At 44.1% G+C, this 22,440-nt stretch overlaps 1 protein-coding gene across 1 annotated transcript in view; it reads left to right on the top strand.

The window, feature by feature from the left end:
- Window positions 1–22,440, top strand: part of LOC138286980 (zinc finger protein 208-like) — a 272,011-nt gene that overhangs the window by 30,319 nt on the left and 219,252 nt on the right. Inside the window, exon 2 of the mRNA XM_069227344.1 lies at window positions 11,631–13,562. Within this exon, the coding sequence (XP_069083445.1) occupies window positions 12,723–13,562 (840 nt within the window). The 5' untranslated portion in view covers window positions 11,631–12,722. The remainder of the gene's footprint in view (window positions 1–11,630; window positions 13,563–22,440) is intronic.

Below are 22,440 nucleotides of genomic sequence, written 5' to 3'. Positions count from 1 at the left end.
TCAGATCTGAGTCTACCAAGTACTGGTGCAACAAGTCAGACACACAGTTATTCAAAATATGCTCTCTCAAAATCATATTATATAAGCCCTCATAATCAGACACTTTGCTGCCATGTAACCAGCATTCTAAAGCCTTAACAGAACAGTCCACAAAGTCAACCCAATTCTGTGTGGACTCTTTTCTGGTTTCTCTGAACTTAATCCTGTATTGTTCAGTGGTTAAGCCAAATCCACCGAAGAGTGCAGTTTTGAAAATACCATAGTTGTCTGAGTCTTCTTCTTTGACAGTGAGAAGTCTATCCCTCCCCTTGTCAGAAAAGGACAACCACATAATAGCAGCCCACTGCCTTTGAGGGATCCTCTGAACTTTGCAGGCCCTCTCAAGTGAAGCACACCACTTGTAGAAATCATCCCCCACCTTGTATGGGGGAACAAGTTCATGCAGGTTTCTAGAATTAATGGTGTCCTCCCTGACCCCATAACTCCTGAAACTGCTGCTGCCACTATGGCGTACTAACCCCAGCCCCTGCCTTTCCCTTTCCACAGCCAAGGCCTCCCTATCCAGGGCTAGCTGTTGCTGTTGCAGCCTCAGCCTGCCCTCCTTCAGTCTCAGTTTCCTGAGCTCCCTATCTATGGAGTCATCACCTGGAGTGGAACCATGGGATCCCTCAGAAACTGAGGTGATATGGAAATGGGCAGAGATAGATATTTCCCTAACTTTTCTGACTCTAGTGACGTGACCTCTGGGTTTGAAGGTAGCCCTACCTGAATGACTACGCCTCCCACTACCAGCTACACTAGTAGATCTGCTAGGTGGAAGATCTTTGGAAGAGCCCTCCCCTGAATCTGAAGGATAATTGTTTGACTCTAAGGGGTTAGAATCTCCCTCTACCTCCCCCTCCTCCTGGCTCCTGAAGGAGAAGGGTCAAAAGAACATTTTTATTGGGGTTCTTCCCTACATCTAGTTTTCTGTCTGAGCAAAGCCCCTTCAATTCCTTGAAGGTCATGCCCTCATAAGGGGTGCACATGACCTCAGAGCTAGGCCTAGCAGTAGACATAATGTAAGTGTGTGTTAGTGTAGTGTAGGAAAACCTAACCTCTAGTCTCTTGGAAAGGAAAATAAGAGACTAGAACCCTGTACTAGGTATACATGTATAGCTCTAAGTATAGAGTATTCTTTCCTATGGAAAGCACCGGTGACAAAGTGATAAGGCAATTGCAAGTACTTGCAAGTACTTATCCCACCGCTGCCACCAACGTAGGAGGCTGACCTGGTTTGTAGTGGGTACCTAAGGTACTTACACCTTATACCAGGTCCAGTTATCCCTTATTAGTGAAATGTAGGCAGTGTCTAGAAGCCAGGCTTCCTAGGGATAGTGTGGATGAGCAGCCAAGGCCTTACTAGGAGACATGCAAAGCTCATGCAATACCACTGTAGTCACACAGTACTCACACACATGTAAGAAAATAAAAAGGTACCTTATTTTGGTGACACAAATGCCAAAAATACCATAGAGACTATACTCCCTTAGGAGGTAGGTAATACACAAATTATATACACTAGTATGCAGAAGTAACTGTAAAAACAGAAAACAGTGCAAACTGTGAAAATCACAATAGTTAGAAATGGGCCTAGGGGGAACACAAACCATATACTAAGAAAGTGGAATGTGAATGTCGGTTTCCCACCTAGGCAAGTATAGTGTGTAAAGGGGTGCTGGGAGTATTAGAAAACACTAAAGGTAAGTAATAGAACCCACCCCAGAGCCCAGGAAAGAAGGAGTAAATCACAGTAACTTTCCTAGAACACACAAGAACGCGAGAAAGAAGATATTGCAAGAACCAGAAGAGACTGCAAGACACCAACGATGTATTCCTGGACCTGAATACCTGTGGAAGATTGGGGACCAAGTCCAAGAAGCACTGAAGAGTCCAGGGACACCAGGAGCCCCTGCTAACCCGGATGAAGGTGCAAAAGAGGAACCACCGGTGAGGAACAACAGTCAGTACTGCACCTAAGAAGACAGATGAGGGTTCCTAGTTGGTGCAGATGATGTCCCACGCCGGATGGATGATTGCAGTCTGGTTTGCGTTGCTGGATTCCGCCAACAAGCCTTGGCACACGCAAAGCTCGCTGTTAGTGGAAAATGGCGCTGCCCGGGACCAGGAGGGACCTGGCGGACTCTTCCCTGGAGGGAGAGCCAGATGGGGTTCTCAGCAACTCAGAGAGCCCTCGGAGGACCAGGCAGCGTGCATAGAAGTCCCACAGCACCGGGACAAAAAAGGTGCAAAAGGAGGCCCACTCAGCACTACAACAAAGGGTCCCACACCGTCGGAGAACCACGCAGGAAGCTGTGCATTGCAGCAAAGGAGTGCTGGGGGCCAGAGCTGCACGGTGCACAAAGAACTTTGTGGAAGGATGCCAACAAGCCTTGGCAACTGCAAAACACGTGGTGCTTGGGGGTATTGTCTTGCGTGGGGAAGCAAGCTCTTACCTCCACCAAAATTGGACAGTAGGACCAAAGTTGGACAGTAGGACGTCCGGACCATCGGGACCACTTCAGTCCACTAGCCGTGATGCTGGATCCACGCACTTCATCAGGAGAGGGGACCCACGCCACCAGTCGTCGCTGCAGAGGGGGTGACTCCTTCACTCCAAGGGAGATTCCTTTGTTCTTCTGATGCAGGCTGAAGACAGGCTGTCCTCTGAGGATGCATGGCCGGTAAACAGTTGCAGTTGCGGGCAGGAGCTGAAGATACAATGTTGCAGAAGTCATCTTTGCTTCTTTGTTGCAGTTTGTAGAGTTCCTGGAGGATCCAGATGCAGTTTCTTCGTTAAGAAGGTGAAGTAAAGGATGCAGAGGATTCCTGCTGGAGTCTTGCAATCCGAATCTGAAGAACAACCTGAGAGAGAGACCCTAAATAGCCCTGAAAGGGGGATTGGTCAGCTAAACAGGTAAGCACCTATCAGGGGTGGGCTCTGACGTCACCTGCTGGCACTGACCACTCAGATGCTCCCAGAGTTCCCTACCAACTTGGAATCCAAGATGGCAAAACCCAGGGACCCTCTGAAGGAGCTCTGAGCACCACCCCTGGGGTGGTGATGGACCCTTTACTTTGTCCAGTTTCACGCCAGAGCAGGGACTGGGGGTCCCTAAACCGGTGTAGACTGGATTATGCAAGGAGGGCACCACCTGAGCCCTTCAAAGCATTTCTAGTAGCTTGGGGAGGCTACCCCTCCCTAGCTTGTAGCACCTATTTCCAAAGGGAGAGGGTGTAACACCCCTCTCCCAAAGAAAATTATTTGTTCTACCTGCCTGGGCTTGAGCTTCTCAAGCAACAGGAGGGCAGAAACCTGTCTGAGAGGTGGCAGCAGCTGGGGCTGCCTGGAAAACCTCAGAAGGCTGGAATGGCAATACTGGGGGTCCTCTAAGGAGCATCCAGAGTGCATGGAATCATACAACCAAAGCTTGCAAAAGCATTGGGGTATGATTCCAACATGTTTGATACCAAACATGCCTATGTTCGGAGTGACCATTATGTAGCTGGACATAAACTGTGACCTATGTCCAATACAGGCGTAAAATGGTGTCCCTGCACTCACAAAGTCCAGGAAAATGGTCCTGGAGGTCATGGGGGCACCTCTGCTAGTGCAGGGGTGTCCTCACACACAGGTACTCTGCACCCTGCCCTCAGGGCTGAAGGGCCTGCTATAGAGGTGACTTATAAGTGACCTGGTGCAGTGTAAATGGCAGTGAAAGGGTGCATGCACCTTTTCCAAAGACTGCAATGGCAGTCCTGTAGAAGCCTTTGTATGGGCTGCCTATGGGTGGCAAATGAAATGCTGCAACCCAGAGGGATCCCCTGGAACCCTAATGCCCTGGGGACCTAGGTACCATATACTAGGGACTTATAAGGGGGCACCAGTATGCCAATCTGGGGTGAAATATTGGGTTACCGGTATGCAGTAACAAAATTTAGAGGAGAGAGAGCATAATTACTGGGGTCCTAGTTAGCAGGATCCCAGTGAACACAGTCAAACACACTGACAACAGGCAGAAAATGTGGATAACCATAGCAAAAAGAGGGTACTTTCATACAGTCTATTTTAAACAGATTAACATGAGTTAAGAGCTATGTCACAAGTGAAACTGCCTATTGTTATACTTGTATAGTTTTCAGAAACCCTTTTTCTCTCTAGCATAAGCTACAGCATATATGAGAAAATCAGTCTTTGGTTTATAGCTGAGGAACTTTAAAATCATTAGTCAAAATTAATTCTTATTTTATATGCTGCAGCAGTTATATTCATAGGGTTGTCATTTTCCCGTATTTTAAGAAAACAGTTTGACATGGGGTTGTTTATATGTTTCCTGTGCTAGAGGCCACTGAGAATACTAAGTTTATTGATTTATTTCACACTTTCTGGGGAGAGGTGCTCCATTTCTACAGATGAAATCTTTTCCAAGACAAGTACCTTCTTGTTTCACTGCCCTTCTCTTTTTGCAGTCCTATTTTCTGACAATTGATCCCTTTGAATGGAAGGAGCCGTCCACCAAGGTACCGAAAGTGTATGTTCCTAGAAAGTGTGTGTGTGTGGTCATATAGGTGTTAGGGGTACTTGGCTTTGTGAGTTGGGAGTGGATGAGAGGGAAACATAGAGTAAAGTGACATGGAATTACTTCTGCTGTGTAAACAGCTATTGTACGTCCGCCTTGGGAGACATGAGCTGGACTGGAGTGCTGCGAAAGAAAGTAAAAGGATGTGCAGGTTTTTAAAGCAATTCTTTTAGAACAATTCACCAGTAACTGGTGGTTTAACCTTACACAGACTGCTAAAACCACTTTCAAGGCAGAAGGCTGACTGGAGGTATGAAGGAAGGTTACATAGCCTGTTTGGGAGTATTCCTGTCTGCCTGATAAAGGATTGGGAACTCCTGCTTCTTCTTGAATCTCTAGACATGAAATGTTTTGTGAGGACCAGTGGAGCTAGCCTTACTGTAGGCATGCAATGCCGAGATGGTCCACATCTGTCTTGTAAAAGCATGAACGCTATGTAATGTTTACCTATTGCTAGGAAGTGTGGAAGATCCAAGAGACATAAGGTGCTAAATCCACCTGGAGGAACAACAGCAAAACCTATGGTAACTGGATGTTTCGCTATCACTTCACTGAAAACGTGGAAGTGCCTTTTCCCTCTTACAACTATGGCTTCATGTTCAATAAGCCTTCCCTGGAGGTGCAAGTGCAAGAGGGGACATTTCTGCAACTGGAAGCTGCAGACTGATGTTTGGTGAACCAGTCTGTAACTCTGGGCATGTATTCATTGGCTGCTTTTAAACAGTGATATTTGCTGCAGCTATAGAAAGTGGCCTCTCTTCTTGCCTACTCTCTACTTCAGTCACCTTGTTAGGGTGACCCCAGCAAAGGGCAACACAGAAAAGGGCATTGCCTGTTTTAGCCTGTTAGGGCCCTGGGCCAGTATCTCTGTTCCACTGAAACCTACCAGGTAAGATATAATCATGTGCCTCACCCATCACCCCATACAGCCAATCCCCACAATTACACCACAACCCAGATGACACAAACACTCCCCTAGCATTGTCACAAAAATAGAATCAGCCACATCCCAACTCATGCTCATTAATGCTAGCTGCCCAGTACTCCACGCACCAGGTATCGCAGACATCGTAAGCTGTGACAAACGTGATGTCCTCTTCATCACAGAAATATTTTTCAACCCCTTATACTCGCACATCCTAGGCATCCATTGAGTGAACTGAGCACGTAAGACGGGAAGAAACCTTGCTATCATCCATAAGTCCTCATGATCTTGCACCATAGTTAAGCAAGTTACAGTCAACTCCATGGAGCTCCTGACATGCCTCTTCCCACTCTTTGCAACCCAGGCAGCCACTTTCCATCTTGCGTACAGGCCTAGAGGGCAGAACAAGGTTGTTAGACTTGGCATCATTGGCCTGGTCTCCCCTAACTTTTTGCCTCTACTTCCCAAGTTGCTTCTGTGTGCTGGACTCTGTTTTTGCTGTTTTTGTTTGCTGTGGACACTTTACCACTGCTGACCAGTGCTAAAGTGTAAATGTTCCCTGTATAAATTGTATGTGTGTTCATTGGCTTATCCAGGATTGGCATATGTGATTTACTAGTAAGTCCGTAGTAAAGTGCACTAGAGGTGCCCAGGGCCTATACATCAAATGCTACTAGTGGGCCTGCAACACTGGTTGTGCCACCCACATTAGTAGCTCTGTAAACATGGTTCAGACCTGCCACTGCAGTGTCTGTGTGTGCAGTTTTAAACTTCCAAATCGACTTGGCAAGTGTACCCACTTGCCAGGCCTAAACCTTCTCTTTTTATACGTGTAAGGCACCCCTAAGGTAGGCCCCTAGGTAGCCCCAAGGGCAGGGTGCAGTTTATGTTAAAGGTGGGACATGTACTTATGTGTATTACATGTCCTGACAGTGAAATACTGCCAAATTTGGTTTTCACTGTTGCAAGGCCTATCTCTCTCATAGGTTAACATGGGGGCTGCCTTTAAATATTATTAAAGCACAGATTCCCTTTGGGAGCAGATAGACATGTGGAGTTTGTGGTCTCTGAACTCACAATTAAAAAATACACCTTTTAGTGAAGTTGCTTTTTTAGATTGTGTGTTTGAAAATGACACTTTTAGAAAGTAGGCATTTTCTTGCTTAAACCATTCTGTGGCTCTGCTTGTTTGTGGATTCCCTGTCTGGGTCAGTTTGACAGTTGGGCTGTTTGCACCTCTCCTCTAGACAGTGGCACAAAGGGATCTGGGGTGTAGCCTGCATATCCTGATGGGCCATATGGGCTGAGGGGTGGGAAGTAGTGGTCACTTACACCTGAAAGGGCTGTGTCTGCCCTCCCACAATGCAGTCTCCAACCCCCTGGTGTGTGTCTGGGGCCTGGCCTGGGCAAGGCAGGATCTTCAAAAACAACAGAGACTTCTCTTTGAAGTAGGCCAACTTCAAAGGCAGAAAGGGGTATAAGAAGAGCACCCAAAACTCCTGAAAATCAGATTACTTCTGGATTCAAGAGGAACCTCTGCCAAGAAGAGCTGGAGAAGCTGGAGGAATACTGCCCCTTTGCTTGTGACTGTGCTTTGCTGGGTTGGCCTGCAGCAGCTGCTTTTACCTGAGAGAGGACAAAGACTGACTTTTGTGTGACTTTCCACTGGTGAAGAATCTCCAAGGGCTTGAACTGAGCTTGCCTCCTGTTGTTGAAGTCTCAGGGAAATCAAAGACTTCTCTCTGCCACAACCTGGGATTTCTGCTGAGAGTCCTGCCTGCTAGGTGGTGCCCTAACCTGTCTCTGGGCCCTGGAAAGGTGAAGCTGGTGGAAAAGGACAGAAATCCACGCAAAGACCGCCGTGCAGGGAAACTTTCGACGCACCACCCGCCTCATGGCTGATAAACAGCGCGCCGCCGGCCTCGCAGCTAAAATAGACGCTCCACCTGCATTGCGGCTGGGAGATCGACACAACGTGGCTGGAGAAACGACATGCAACACTCGCAGCGGCTGCTGTTAACAACACAAGCCCCCACGCAGGGCGGTTTCTTGACACCATGTGACCGGATTTCGACGCAACATCGCTGGGTGCAGAAAATCAACACAGAGCCTACCCAGACCCGTGGTGCCCGTCCGGAATCGACACATTGCTCCCTTGCGGGAGAGAAGAAATGACACATGCCGACCCGACCGGAGGATGAACGACTCACGTTCTCGCTAGCGAGTGAGAAATCGATGCATTTCTGGCTTTTTCCAACGCACGCTCCCCCGTGCAGCTTTACTTTTGACGCTTCCCAGGTTTTTTTGTACGCTAACAACATTCTCACTAAAGGATTTAAGACATTTGGTTTTAAAATTCATAACTTGACTTGTGTATGTTGGATTTTTGTCGTTTTGGTCTTGTTTTGTTTAGATAAATATTATCTATTTTTCTAAACCTGTGATGTGTCATTTTGTAGTGTTTTCACTGAGTTACTGTGTGTGTTGGTACAAATACTTGACACCTTGCTTCTGAAGTTAAGGCTGCCTGCTTGTGCCATGCTACCAAGGATGGTGAGCGGGGGTTAACTGAGGGTGATTCTCCTTTACCCTGACTAGAGTGAGTGTCCTTGCTTGGACGGGGGTAACCTGACTGCCAATCAAAGACCCCATTTCTAACAAAGGTCCTCATTGACAAATTCTCAGATCTCGCCACCTCACCCAGCTGATACACCTACACCACCCTCTTGAGTGATTTCAAACTCCCAGACAGCAGAAACTAAAAAAAAAAAAAAAATAAGAGACATCCTCTTCAGTCTTATTGACATACTCAGCATAGCATGTCACCCAGCCAAGACCACATCCTCAACCTCGTATTTTCAACATCACCAGCAAACCAATGAAATCCACCAGTGCTCCTGGACTGAACCAACCACTTGCCATTAACTGTAATGCTGTTTTGGTATTGTTGCATCAATTTCATTTTGTTGCCTGATATTTTCTCTGTGGAAGACCTTGCTGCTTCTGCCACGCATCCAAGGGCAATGTCCAGATTCCTCACAAAATCCTCTTTTTCTCCGGGGCGCATCTTATTCAGTGAGATTCGAGAGTGTGAATCTCAAGATTCCCAACTTAAAAGCAGTGGGCTGCAGGGTGGAAGAATAAGATGGCCAAAGTCTAGAATGTACTGTTTCCATGAAGAGCAGGGTCAGTACTGATCTGAATTAGGTAGGCCTCTGCCTAGAGTGGCACAATGGGTGAAAAACAATGGGTTGGAATGCTACAACAAGCGATTTCCACTGGTTAAGCTATTTACAAAAATGTATTCCATTACCCTTTGCGTGTTTGATTGCCAGTAGTATGCCTGGAAACTTGAGACTGGTGCAGCTTTCAAAGCCTACTACTGCCAATTTATGTGAATTCAAAAAAGTAGTAAACTTGCACCCATTTAAGGAGTACTTTTGTGGGAGCAGATTCAATGGTTGTTTGGCATACCGGTCACTATATATATATTTAAGAACCCTATCGCAAACAATGAACAAGTTAAAACCTCTTAGTGAAATGAAAACTATGAGAAAAACTGACACAGAAATAGCAGACCCAACTCGGAGTCCCCAACTACCAAATCAAGAATGCATTTGAGTGGCTTCACACCCCACACAATCCCACTGAAGCTATGCCTCTGCCCATCTCACCTAGACCTGGTCGTTTTCCCCAGGAACTAATGACTTTGGTCACATACAACACAGCAGCCTGTAATTCCTGCCCTGGGATCACTTATTTTAAATGTATTTTCACTGCACGCACTCTTTTTCGTCTCTGCTACAAGAAGCCTTGATGGTAGAGTTGTCAAATGTATGCATGAAGGCAAGGCTCCATGTTACTAGTCCTCACCTTTTACAAATAATTTTATCAAGTGTTTAACGGTCCCAGGTACTAAACCTGGTTTGCAAAAAGAGGTGGATGTGCAGACAAATTAATTAGGCCTGGGAGTAAATTTATTTACGGTGGAGTAATTTTGGTACTTCTGTTTTACTCTTTGATGTGGTATTACAATAATTACATGATTATGCCCACTTGCATAATTTGGAGTAATATGGGGAGAAGGGGAATAAGCAAAGAAAAAACGAATGTAGTAAGCGCGAGTGGGTTTTCGAACTGCTGTTGTGTTGTTTTGCATTTAGACCTATTTTCTTAGTGCAAAATGCATCCTTGCATCCATTTTGGACTTCAGGGAAGGTGAGCCACAGCTGATATCTAGGCTAAGGCCTTTCTTCTACATACTGGCAATTTGGGCCGGATTAAATATAGGGTACTCTTCTCTGGTCTGCACCACATTACTCCTTTTAATGCCTTACAGTGCAAACTGGTACAGTAAATGTGCTGTTCGGAGTGCAGCCTTGAACTTGCTCCTGTCCTGGGGTCAGCGCATTAGTAAACTGCAAAACTTCGTACTTGTATAGCGCACTACTCACCCGTTAGGGTCTCAAGGTGCTGTACGCATACCACTGTGGAACCCCTCCTGGCTTTTCCCTGTGAGGTGCCCACTCCTGGGCAACCTCCAAGGTGAAGCCAGGCATCCCAGCGCTGTTGGGGCAGTTGTGGAGATTAAGCAAGCTATTGCCCAGAGTTACAGAGTGGGACCCATGAATTAGATTAGGCACCGATGTGAGAATTATCAAGTCCGAGGCAATTCAGCCCAAGACCCACCGAGGCGGGAATTGAACCCTGGTCCCGGGCCAGATTTATGCATCAGGGTCTGCCGCTCTAACCATTGAGCCACACTTCTCCACATTAGTGAAAGTATGACCTGTTGTTGAAAGCCACTGGGGTGCCTTTCTCTGTGCAGGCGCAAACTGGGCCTAAATTTATGTTGGGGCTACAGATCTCCGTACAAGTTGGTGCAGTTAGTGACTGAACTCGCCTGCAGAGGGATGTTTAGGGGAGGTGCTAGGCACCTTCTAACCCTCTCGCAAGGGGCGCATCCAGAGGCAGAATAAGTGTGCGCCATCTTGGTGATGCACAGTCGATGTGTCTCCTAGCAGCTCCTTTATCTCTGCACTCATGCCTGTAACACGCTGTGGGCACAGAGAAAACGTGTTTCCTTATTTCCTTGGGCCCACACCACCATGCAAATGAGGGAACGCCCCCTATTGATCGTGATATCACAGAATGTGCTCCTGTGCGAGCTGCGTAAGCGTCTGAGGCTCCTTCTATATTGCAATGTACTCCAGGGCTGCAAGACCCGGGTGCAAATGACAGCTGCGCCCTTGGGACACTTATTGTAACATGGACGTTTGTTTTCCACCCCAGTTGTTTTTGGGGACCCATTTTCTTGATGATTACATAGCTCTGTCCTCCAGTCTCCTGACTGGTTCGGTTATGAGGATTTGTGCAGCCAAGTTTTGTTGGACCAGGGCAAAGGATCACTCTAGTACTGGACTGTCTTTCTTCTTCAGTTTAGGAAAACTGTGATGTTGCATCTTTACTTAAGTAATAGTATAGACGTTTAAAAGAGAAGCCAGCAGTATCTGTTTATAGATGTGTGTGTGTCTGATGTAGCAACTGAGAGCAACAGAGCTCAGCAAATAACTGATGTTCGGAGACAATATAAGATGATGTGCATGAAGTGGGGATGGTACACATTTTGAATGGAGAGTGGGGTAGGGAGGGAGAGAGAGAGAGAGAGATAGTGAGTGTGTCAGCCAAAAGTTCTCGGACACTGGCATTTATTGTAGTATTTTCACTTGTGGTAAAAGTCTACACGCCCAGTCATTGATGCATTTGCAGTGAAGAACAGAGCCCTTGAACAACCTGATTCTCACTAGCTTTTTTCCTTGTGTGGTGGATATGTGTATTTCTTAATTTTAAACATTGTTTGGCATAGTAAATTTTATTTTGGCACTATTCCTTGCTTACTTTCTAAAGTATTGTGAAAAACTTTCAAGTGGAGATTTCTTTGAAAACAAGTTCAAGTTGCTTAGTGAGATGTAAATAAAGCGTACTTTAGACTGCCTTTAAAGACACAGTAGTATAATGTTACAACCCATAGTAATTTACACATTATCTGTGTGTTTAGTAATTTTACATTTCTTTGCATCCAACAGACAGCAGACCAATGAATACATTATAAAATGAAGAAGAGAATATTGCAGTGTGTGACTCACAACAGAAATCTACAAGAAGGCTTAGAAATGACAGTACCTAACACTCAGAAGTGAGCAGAACTGAAAGAGGAAGGACAACTCCACATGAACAGATACTGCCCCCATGAAACAGACGCGAAATCCAGTGAATGTATGCATCCGTACCTCCATGCCACAAGACTTAAAACAGGACAACAGACAAAAGTTCAACGAAACAATTAAACCACGCCCTGCAAAGAGATGCGTCCAACATCAGCCTAAAATGATGGTGTCAAAGCCGCTGGACACTTTATAGCCACCAGAGAAAAAGGAAACCTTTGTAGAATGCATGAATTGTGAATCAGGGAACTGAAGGGTGGAATCAAGAGGTGTGTTACTTCCCATATGCAGCACTGTACTAACTTAAGCTTTCTCTGCCAAAAGACATATATTTGATGTCATGCATGCAAACATGTAGCCCAACATGAAGATATGAAGACAGCCTACAGCTATGCACACAACATGAATGTGGCACGAACCTGGGCGAAAAACTCAGCTTGCGAATACCAAATCTGTGCAGTGACTGTGAGCATACCTTTAGTTCTTTGTAAATCATGGAGATTTATCAGCCTACTAGGGTGTTCGCAAACAATATACCCAACTTGGAAACGCGAATCCTAAGAGAAGAAACATTTGCATGCAGCAAATGTATGAAGTGTGTTAGTTCCACAGCAGAAGCAAAGCACCATGGGTGACCATACATAGGACAAAAATCATAACTGTGCATCGAGAGAGTGAGGAGCTCATTACATACATGGTTGTGTCTAGCCTGCATGAGAAGAACTGTACAACAGCAGCTAATGTATGACAAGTGTTTAAACATTGTCACTGGATGTAGGAAAAAACAAGTTCATTAAATGGGCATGGGTTTTAGTCATTTAGCACTTCCAAGGACCATCACCAAACCCTTAAGAGAGGAAAAAACACTTGTGCACCCAGTGTCAGAAGAGCTTAAATAAATCTTCAGACCTAAGTAGTTAAAAAGCGAACAGTGGAAAGAAATATTCAAGTGTCATGAGTTCCAGCCACTCATCAGATCCTGGGCATCAACTGCAAACCCACTTAGGGGAAAAGGGATATACATGCCATGAATGTGGCAAAAGCTTTAATCAGTCATCAAACCTAAGGACCCATCAGAGAATACACACTGGAGAAAAACCATACATGTGCAGTGAATGTGGGGCTAATTTTAATCGATCATCACACCTAAAGCGACATCGCCAAATACACACAGGAGAAAAAAGACATGTGTGCAGTGAATGTGGAAAGAGATTTAATGTGTTATCAAATCTAAAGGTCCACCAGCGAACACACTCAGGAGAAAAACCATACAAGTGCAGTGAATGCGGACTCAGTTTCAGCTGCTCAACGGGCCTAAGACACCATAGGCAAAGGCACACAGGAGAAAAATCATTTAAGTGCAGTGAATGTGGTAAGGGATTTAATGAATTTTCGTTCCTAAGGATCCACCAGCGGACACACACAGGAGAAAGACCATTTCAGTGCAGTGAATGTGGGAAGAGGTATTATGAATCGTCCAGTCTAACAATCCATCAGCGAACACACACAGGCGAAAAACCATTCAAGTGCAGTGAATGTGGGAAGAGTTTTCGTCAGTCATCCTGCTTAAGACGCCATCAGCAAACACACACAAGAGAAAAACCATACACATGCAAAGAGTGTGGGAACAGCTTTCAGCTTTCATCAGCACTAATACGCCATGAGCGAACTCACACAAGAGAAAAACCGTACATGTGTAGAGAATGTGGGATGGGTTTTAGCCAGTTATCTGTCTTAAGGCGGCACCAGCTAACCCACACAGTGAAGATTGAAACAAGTTCAGTCAATCACGAAGCTTAAGTGTCCATAGCAGAACAGACACAAAAAACTTGGTTTGAACTTCAGCCATCTGTAAAAGCATACTGGACAAAATACTTTGAGGTGCAATGAAATTCGAATTACTTTTAGCCACTCATCAAGAATGCACAAGTTAACCTACACAGGAGAAAAATGCATATATTCAGAAGTATGGGAAGGGTTCAAATTACTCATATCTAAGATGTCAACAATGAACAGACACTACATGTGCAATAGATTTGGGTTGCATGTCATTCAGCCAGCTTTAAAGCACATCTGCAAACATACACTGGAGCTTAAAAAGTCATCAAGTCCAGGTCTCCATCAGTGATTACACATGGGAACAATTCATACATATTTATTGAATTTATTAAGAACTATAATCCACCATTGATGCAAAGAGCACATTGCTGGACGTGCTTGAGCAAAACCCATAAATGTGCAGAGACTGTAAGGCAAACTTAATTAAATCATCAGTCCTTATCATAGAGATGCAACTGTGTCTTAAATTCCAGGAATAGCAGTTGGAGATTAGCAGAAAAAGGAATATAAGTGAGATCATTCAAGTTTTGTATTACATGTAGTAGGATTCAAAAGAAAAAAGATCTCAGAGTGCACCACGAAAATGATTCTACTTAGATGTATATATGGAATGAATGTTAGAAGAGTTCTAACCTCCAAACCTAAATACCTATTATGAGTGCACATGAGGACCACCAAGAAGCCCTGACTCAGGAATGATGTTTATTCCTAAAAATGCTCATCATTACAGGGCCCCCCATGAGGAAACAGGCATATCATCTGTTTGGAAGACACTCAACACAAATATATAAATATATTGAATATGTGGTTTTGATTGTTCTTGAGAGTACTTCTAACAGCTCCTGGCAGATAAGCCACCGCTCTCCCAGTTTCTCGATTCCCTACATTTCTAGAACTCTCAGAGAGAAAAGGAACATTTAGGAACGTTTAACCCAGCATTAAAACACAACACATTCCCCCTTCCTAAAAATGTACAAGAAAATATGCACATCATGATGTAAATTCAAATTTCATTATTGTAACTGTAGATGACACTTCTATGGCCACAAGAAACATTGGCAATACCTAAATTTAACTGAAAAATACACTATTTATAACTAAACAAAATACCAACATAAGTAAATGTTGCTGAAGAACATATAACGTTTACACAGTTTCCTAACAATACAAGGATACTAACATATGTAATCATCAGATCCGACGGGTCTTTTAATTTCTCTTTTACCCACGTAACTCATGTTTTGTCAAAGCATTTCTGTTCTTATCCCCCCCCTTACTCGCATGTAAGTGAGCATGTTCCACATCGCTGCATTTTGTAATCTTCCTTGCATTCCTTTCTTTCTATCCTCCAACCAAGCATTGTTTTCTTTCACTTGGTCTACCTTTTGAAGACATGACCACCTAGACAACTTTCCTTTGCTCTTGGTTTTCACCCATTCTCCTTCTTGAACATTGAACGGATGGTTTCTCAAACTCTTGGTGTGTCTCATGACACACCTACTCTGATATGTCTCCACTTGCTCCTTAAGTTTGTCATTGTCCACACAAGACAAATTCAATCTATGCATCCATGCAAGTGTGACTTTGGTGCATGCCACTCTTCCCCTTAACAAATAAAATGGTGTTTCATTCATCACTAAGGGCCAGATGTAGCAAAAAATAATTTTGCGACTTGCAAATTGCGAGTCATATCGACTCGCAAATTGCAACTCGCAAAATAGAATGCAGAAAGGTGTCTCAGACACCTTCTGCGACTCGCTATGGGGTCGCAAAGACCTACCTCATGAATATTAATGAGGTGGGTCGCAAATTGCGACCCCATAGCGAGTCCCTGCACTCACAGGGATGGTGGCCTGCTGGAGACAGCAGACCTCCATGTCTGTGACTGCTTTTTTTTAAAAAAGCAGTTTTTTTTTTGTAAATTGCAGCCCGTTTTCCTTAAAGGAAAACGAGTTGCAATTCAAAAAAATAATGAAACCATTTGGTTTCATTTTTTCAGAGTATGCAGTGGTCCATTGGACCACTGCCTGCTCTGAAAAAATATTTTCAGCGACATTCACAAAGGGGAAGGGGTCCCATGGGGACCCCTTCCTGTTTGCGAATGCGTTACCACCCACTTCAAGTGGGTGGTAACTGCGAGTTGGTTTGCGACCGCTTTCGCGGTCACAAAGCAACTCAGCATGGCGATGCGGTCGCAAATAGGAAGGGAACACCCCTTCCTATTTGCGAGTCGGATTCACATTTTGCGAGTCGGTACCGACTCAGAAAATGTGAATCTGCATCGCGATGGCCTTTTTGCATGTCGCAAACTGCGTTTTTCGCAGTTTGCGACATGCAAACCGGTTGCTACATCTGGCCCTAAGTGCGGAGTGTTGCAATAGTTCCAAAGCATTTTTTTAATTTCATTTTACAGTCCAATCCAGATGCTACTGCTAACTGTGACACTCCTTCAGTACTCTATTGAACCGCTCCACCTGACCATTTTCTGATACACTGCCATTTTATGATGGTTAATTCCATGACTCTGCAGAACTTTCCAAAATTCGTCAGCCACAAACTGTGGACCGTTGTCTGACACTTGCCACTTTGGGCATCCTTCACTCCTGAACAGTTCATCACAAAAACCATTTTGAGTAATAATCTACAAGCACCACTGCTTACTTGCCTTCCAGACCTCTCCCATGAAACGGACCACAGATATCCATTACCAACCGTTTTCATGCTCTAGATGGAACTCGGTGGCCTTAATAATAAGCAATTTATAGAGTGCATGGCTACCTCAAAGAGGCGTACCAGTGCTGAATGGGAGTTTCTACTGCGGTATGGGACTTGCCACTGCATGCACACACAAAACAATCTCTTACAAACCTCTCTATTTCTCTGTCCATCCCTGGCCACCAGAAATCCACTTGCGCTCTCCTCTTCATGGCCAACATACCACCATGACCCTCATGCATCAGTTTCATCGGTCTCAAACACATCTCTTTATGAACTACCAATCTTCCGCACCTCATGATAATACGATCTGTTACTAATAGCTTGGACCAAACCTTTGTGTAATCACACAATTCTGGCCAATCAGCTTGTTGATCCTAAGGATAAGTTGGAAATGACTATTTGGAGCATTTTATCATTTGATCCAGGTTGCTTCCATTCTTGTTTCGAAATGGCACCCTTACACACATCTTCCATGCTAGCCGCTACCCAATCATCAGCCTCTGGTTCCCATTCAACCTGAATAGGCAAATAAGACAGACAGTCTGCATTCACGTTCTTTGTGCCAGGAACATATTTTATTCTAAAGTCATACGCTTGCAAGCGGAATCACCACTTTGCAATCCTGGAAGTAACCCTCGCTGCTCCACTTGTGAAAAATAAATTTGCTAGGGGTTTGTGAACTACTCGCAGCTCAAACTGCACACCCCAGACATAGGTTCTAAAATTGTTATGCCCCACCAGCAGTCAAAAGCCTCCTTTTCTATAGTAGAGTATGATCCTTCCACCTCCTTCAAAGTACGTGATGCAAAGGCAGCTACCCTTCCCTGATTTCTTTCCGCTGCATTAGTACAGCAAGTAGGCCATATGCACTCACAACTGCCACAACTATGGTCTTGTCTTGAGGGTCGAAAAGGTTTTCAAAACAACCACTTTGACAATGGCACTTTTGACATCTTCAAAAGCTAACTGACACTCTTTGGTCCACTCATATTGCGCTCCCTTCTTCATCAACAACTGCAACACGTACTTTGTCAGAAAAACATTCCACAAACTTAGAATAGTATTCGGCTAAACCCCAAAAAAAGTAAAGTTGTTCCTTGTCCATCAGAGAAGGCGTTTTTTTCAATTGCCTCCACCAGCTTGAGTTTTGGCCGCATTTCATCACATAATAATGTGTGCCCCAAATGCTCCACTTCCTGTACACAAAATGTACATTTTTCCTTGCTCACTGTTAATCCAGCTCCTTCAAGTTTCCGCAGCACAGCTTTTAATACATCATGTCTCTTTTTGTCAGGACCCTATACCAGAATGTCATTGTAAAGATATAGCACATTCGCCACCCTCTTCAAAATGTTCTGCATTAAAAATAATTCGTACAGACTGGAAGGCTACCTAGGTATAATGAAAAAATGTGAGATGTTTCGATTCAGGGGGCAATGTTACTTAGTGACAGGGACTGGATAAGCCCAGCGATGAAAAGTACTTGGCATCCTTAATATTCATCATCATTTCATTTATGCATTGAAGGGGATGCCATTCTACCCATATACACTCATACAGGTCTCTGAGGTCAACATACATTCAATGTTTCCTATTAGCTTTGGTTGCAAGAACTACAGGACTGAGCCACTCCGAAAACTCTATGGGTTGAATCACCCCAGCATCACACAGTCGATCCAGTTCTTCTCTCAATTGAATGAAAAGAATGAAAACAGATTTATATAGCGCATGGTTACTCCACCAGGAGTGTCCCCACACTCAGGTTCAGCTCACCATCCACAGAAAGTAATTATGCTTAGTCTAAGGTTGCCTGGAAAAGCCAAGTTTTCAGCTTTTTCTGGAACACGAGTTCCTGCTCCAACAACCTCAGATCAAGTGGCTGAGTGTTCCACATTTTATAAGCCAGGTGCCCCAAAAAAGCACCCTCCCATTCCTGCTCTCTTGACTCTCAGGATAGATGCTAGGGCCATGGTGAAAGATCTGAGGCTCCGAATAGGGCAATACCAGGATCCCATAGGGAGTAGATATTGACGCCCTTTGCCCTGTAGCAGTTTGTTTTAAACACTTAAGGCTTTAAATGCCACTCTTTTTCTTATTGGAAGCCAGTGTAGAGAGCTAAGGGCCTGTCCCATAGAGGAAAATTGAGGAAGATTACGTATCAGACGTGCTGTGGCATTCTTCACTCTCTGTAGTTTAAAGAGTCTACTCCTGGTGACTCCAAGGTATAGAACAATACAATAGTCTAGCCTAGATGTGATTAGAGTCTGTACCAAGTCAATTGATTCCTCAATGTCAGTGGTACATTCCTCATCTTGTGAACCTTGGGCAGACAATTTTTTTTAAATGATGCGGTGTTCGAATTTCTCCAAACAACCCAAATGGTTGGCAAATAAACTAGGATACTTGTTGCTCCAGAAATCAGTACAGGAACTATCTCTGTCTCCAGTGAGGAGTACTTGGTCCGAGTGATTAGGATTTTGTATCATACCAACAGTCTTAAGCTAATTCCATCCTAGCAATGCCTTTTCCTTCTCAACCACATACACCTTTGCACTTGCCACCCATCCCTTATATTCCAGCCTAGCTCTAAAATACCATAACAAAGTTATAACAGTAACCCTGAGGTTCCACATCAGCAGTAATCAAATTAGCATATGATGTCCCTTTCCACATGATTTGGTCGAGGAGGGGATGATATGGAGAGCACAAATCCACCCACATGTGCAATTCTGTGCTATTGACCTTTATCTGACACTTTGGAGGATGATATCCTTCTATAATATTTCCAACTTGGCCTTCCTGACGACTATCAATGTTCACTACTAATATTTCCACTTCACTATTTTCCGACGATATCTCATCCAAGCCGGATTTACACGCTGCATCCTGCACTACATTTACATTTTTGTTATCACTATGTGCTTCTATCTTGCACATTCTGGAAAAGTGCCCAATTTTCTTACACTTAAAATATTTGGCTTTGATGACAGGACAAGAGTCAGATTTGGCCAGCTGCCTAGCACTCCCACACCGATAGCACATGTGTTTGTTAAACTGCCCTTTATAAGATGACCTACTCCCTCTATTATCCTTTTCTGAGCTGGATGCTTTTGCAGTTTTCTGCACTAAGTGAACATTGTCATCTTTAGTTTTATCTCTCCCTTGTCCTTCGTTCAGTTCCTTCACGTAGCTGGATGTTTTCTCCATACATTTGGCTATCATGATAGTTTTAAGAAGAGATGGATTCTTTAACCCCAGAAGTTTTTCCTGTATCTTAGTACAATTTGTTCTATTTATGAATTGATCTCTCACAACTTCCTCCTGTAAATCCTTAAATTTGCTAGTACTGTCTAGAGTTCTCAAAGCTGAAATGTATTGTGCGTCACTCTCACCTGGCTGCTGAGCACATGGGAAAAAATATATGCCTGACAACTACAATGCTCGTTTTTTCCCAAAATGATCCTCTAAAGCTTTCATTACATTTCCATACTCATCTTCTAGAACTTCATCAGACCCAAAGGACTCATCATCCTCATTATTTTCATTACTTACTTGGATCGGTAAAGTCTTGAGAACTTTTCTTCATCCGACCACAATCGCCAATGTGTGCTTTGGACCAATATATCCCTTCCTACCGCCTCCAAATAGGTCTGGAATTACTCTCTCCAATCTTCCCATGGCAACGCTGGATGCCCTGGACTTTGCAAAAACTTTGGAGGGGGTGACTCTATTTCCACTGTTCTATAAATAAAATATACTCAACAGTGCAGTAATTATTCCTTAGTGTTCTGTGGTGTTGACACATCTTTTGACAAATGTGCTCATATACACACCAAACTAAAAAAAAATTAAAGTAGACACCACTGTCTTAGGTTTGTTCAAAAACAATAAAATCAAATCATAGAAGTGGCCACCTCTGTCACTTGTTGATTAGTCCTCTTTGCATGATGGTTACAGTAATTGTTGATCTGCTATAGTCTTTCTACAGTGTTCGCACTGGACTGTTTAGTAGCAACTTCTACAGACGAGGAACAGGCATGATCACACTTGTGAGCATCCTTACATTTATTTATTAAGCGCTCCTCACATGCCTCTCTGCTACTGCACCATGATACTGGTTCTTGGCACTGCCCGGCCCAGTAAAGGACTCACGCGATCTCCACATAGCCCAGGAAGTGCGCAGCTGACAAGTGGCTACCGATCGCACACCGGTCTCGTGCACTGCTGTGTGAGCGCCGGAGCGCTCGTGCGGAGCTCTCATCACATTGGATGTGGCCGCACAGTCGGTGCTCACACACGGCTCGCGCAGCTGTAACAAACATGAAACACTGTCACCTCCAACATCTGACCCCCAAACTTTCCTGGCTCACTCTAGTTCTTCCTCAATGTCATGCCACACTCACCCTTTGGAATACACCACCAGTCCGGTCCCACATTGTGTCTGTAATCTCCTCTGCTCTGCTGTCGAAGGGGGGACGCAATGATTACTTCACAAAGTAATCCTTCAGAGGTTGACATGCAGATGACTCTTCAAAATAAACATCCCACCCTCAGAAGACACTCCACACAAATATATTTATAGAATAAGTGGTTTTATTTTTCTCGTGAGTACATCTGACAACCCCTGGCAGATAAGCCACCGTTCTCCCAGTTTCTTGAACCCCCACAGTTCTAGAACCACCAGAGAGAAAAGGAATGTTTAATTCAGCATTACAACATAACAATCTGCATGAAGTTTTATTTTGCAGAAGGTTTTTGCAGGTGAAGACTTGGCCCAGAAAAGCATAACAAAACTGCCAGTAGTTGTATAACTGAACAAAAGAATGAATATGCCATTTGTAAAGCGCAGTGCTGTCTAATAGATGGCCCAGCGATGTTAGCGGAATACAAGAGTGTAAGAAATGTGGACATTGTTGATCTGACTGAAACAGAAATTTTTTCAACAGTATTTAAATTAAGATTTTTTAGGTGAACCTTCAATATTAAATGGAAGAGCATTTCAAAGTTTAGGGGCCAAGAAAGAGAAAAGCCCCCCACCGCAAGACGAGCATGGTGTGCAGGAGGTCCCATCTGCAACAGCTGATTGAAAGACCTAAGGGAACAGGAAGTAAGGTAGGCCTCAGATAGACTGGGCCTTTGTTATAAAAAGCCCTACAAGTAAGCATGAGACATTTAAAGGTGATATGTTGGCATACAGGGAGCCAATGTAAAGATTTTAAATGTCATGACATAGATTTCTGTTGTGGAATGTTCAACAAAAGCTGAGTGGTGGCATTCTGAAGCACCTGAAGATGCAGGAAGTAGTCTGGAAGTCCCACATATAGACTGTTCGGCTAGTCCAGGCGAGAGGTAATCAGAGAGTGAACAGTAGGCTCAGAAATGTTTTAAGACTTTTTAAAATAGCAATAGAGGATAGAGCGACAGCCTTCACTTGAGGTGGAAAGGAAAGCTCTTTATTGATTCTTACTCCAGGATGCCTAACCTCCTCCACAGGGGCAGGAAAAGGGCCAGGTTCAGAGCTCACCAGGCACCGGGCCAGATGGAAGGCGAGCAGTGAAAGAACAGGACAAAACGTGTTTCATGCCAAGAGTCGTCTTATGGATCTCTAATGCCTGTAAAAAGTAACCTTCCTAATTGCTTTAGGCTCTTTTCATTGCCAGACGTGTTTGCCAGGAGTAGGGCCTGGTGGTCAGTAATGCTTGTTTCCCTTTTTTTTTTAAGATAACACCCATACATGCTACTTTTTATCTTATTTTGTCATTATTCTTTGCCTATTTTAAAGGTCATTATTTGTGTCCATTCTTGAATTCTTTGGTGATCAGATGTCGCACGTCCACCTTTTTTAAATCTGCTACTGCCTAACTCACAGTTTATCAGTCTTTCTATCAGTAATTTCCTAAGGACTGCCTTGAGGTTGATCTAGCTTATTGGCACTCACAGGAGTTTATTTGTGTGGTTTGGTTTATGTTGACTCATGTTCCCTCTGTAATATAGAATGCATGCATATCTCCCAGTGGTTATTGGTGGCTGCTTTTATAATCGTAATTGTGACTTTACTTAAATGCACTTTATAATTGTTTGATGTTCCACCTTATTTTGATTGCAGGATTGTATA

Source organism: Pleurodeles waltl, chromosome 4_1 (genome assembly GCF_031143425.1).
Source record: "Pleurodeles waltl isolate 20211129_DDA chromosome 4_1, aPleWal1.hap1.20221129, whole genome shotgun sequence".
In the NCBI taxonomy this organism is placed as follows: domain Eukaryota; kingdom Metazoa; phylum Chordata; class Amphibia; order Caudata; family Salamandridae; genus Pleurodeles; species Pleurodeles waltl.
Note: the sequence above shows the minus strand (reverse complement) of the source record. Positions and strands in the feature narration are given on the sequence as shown.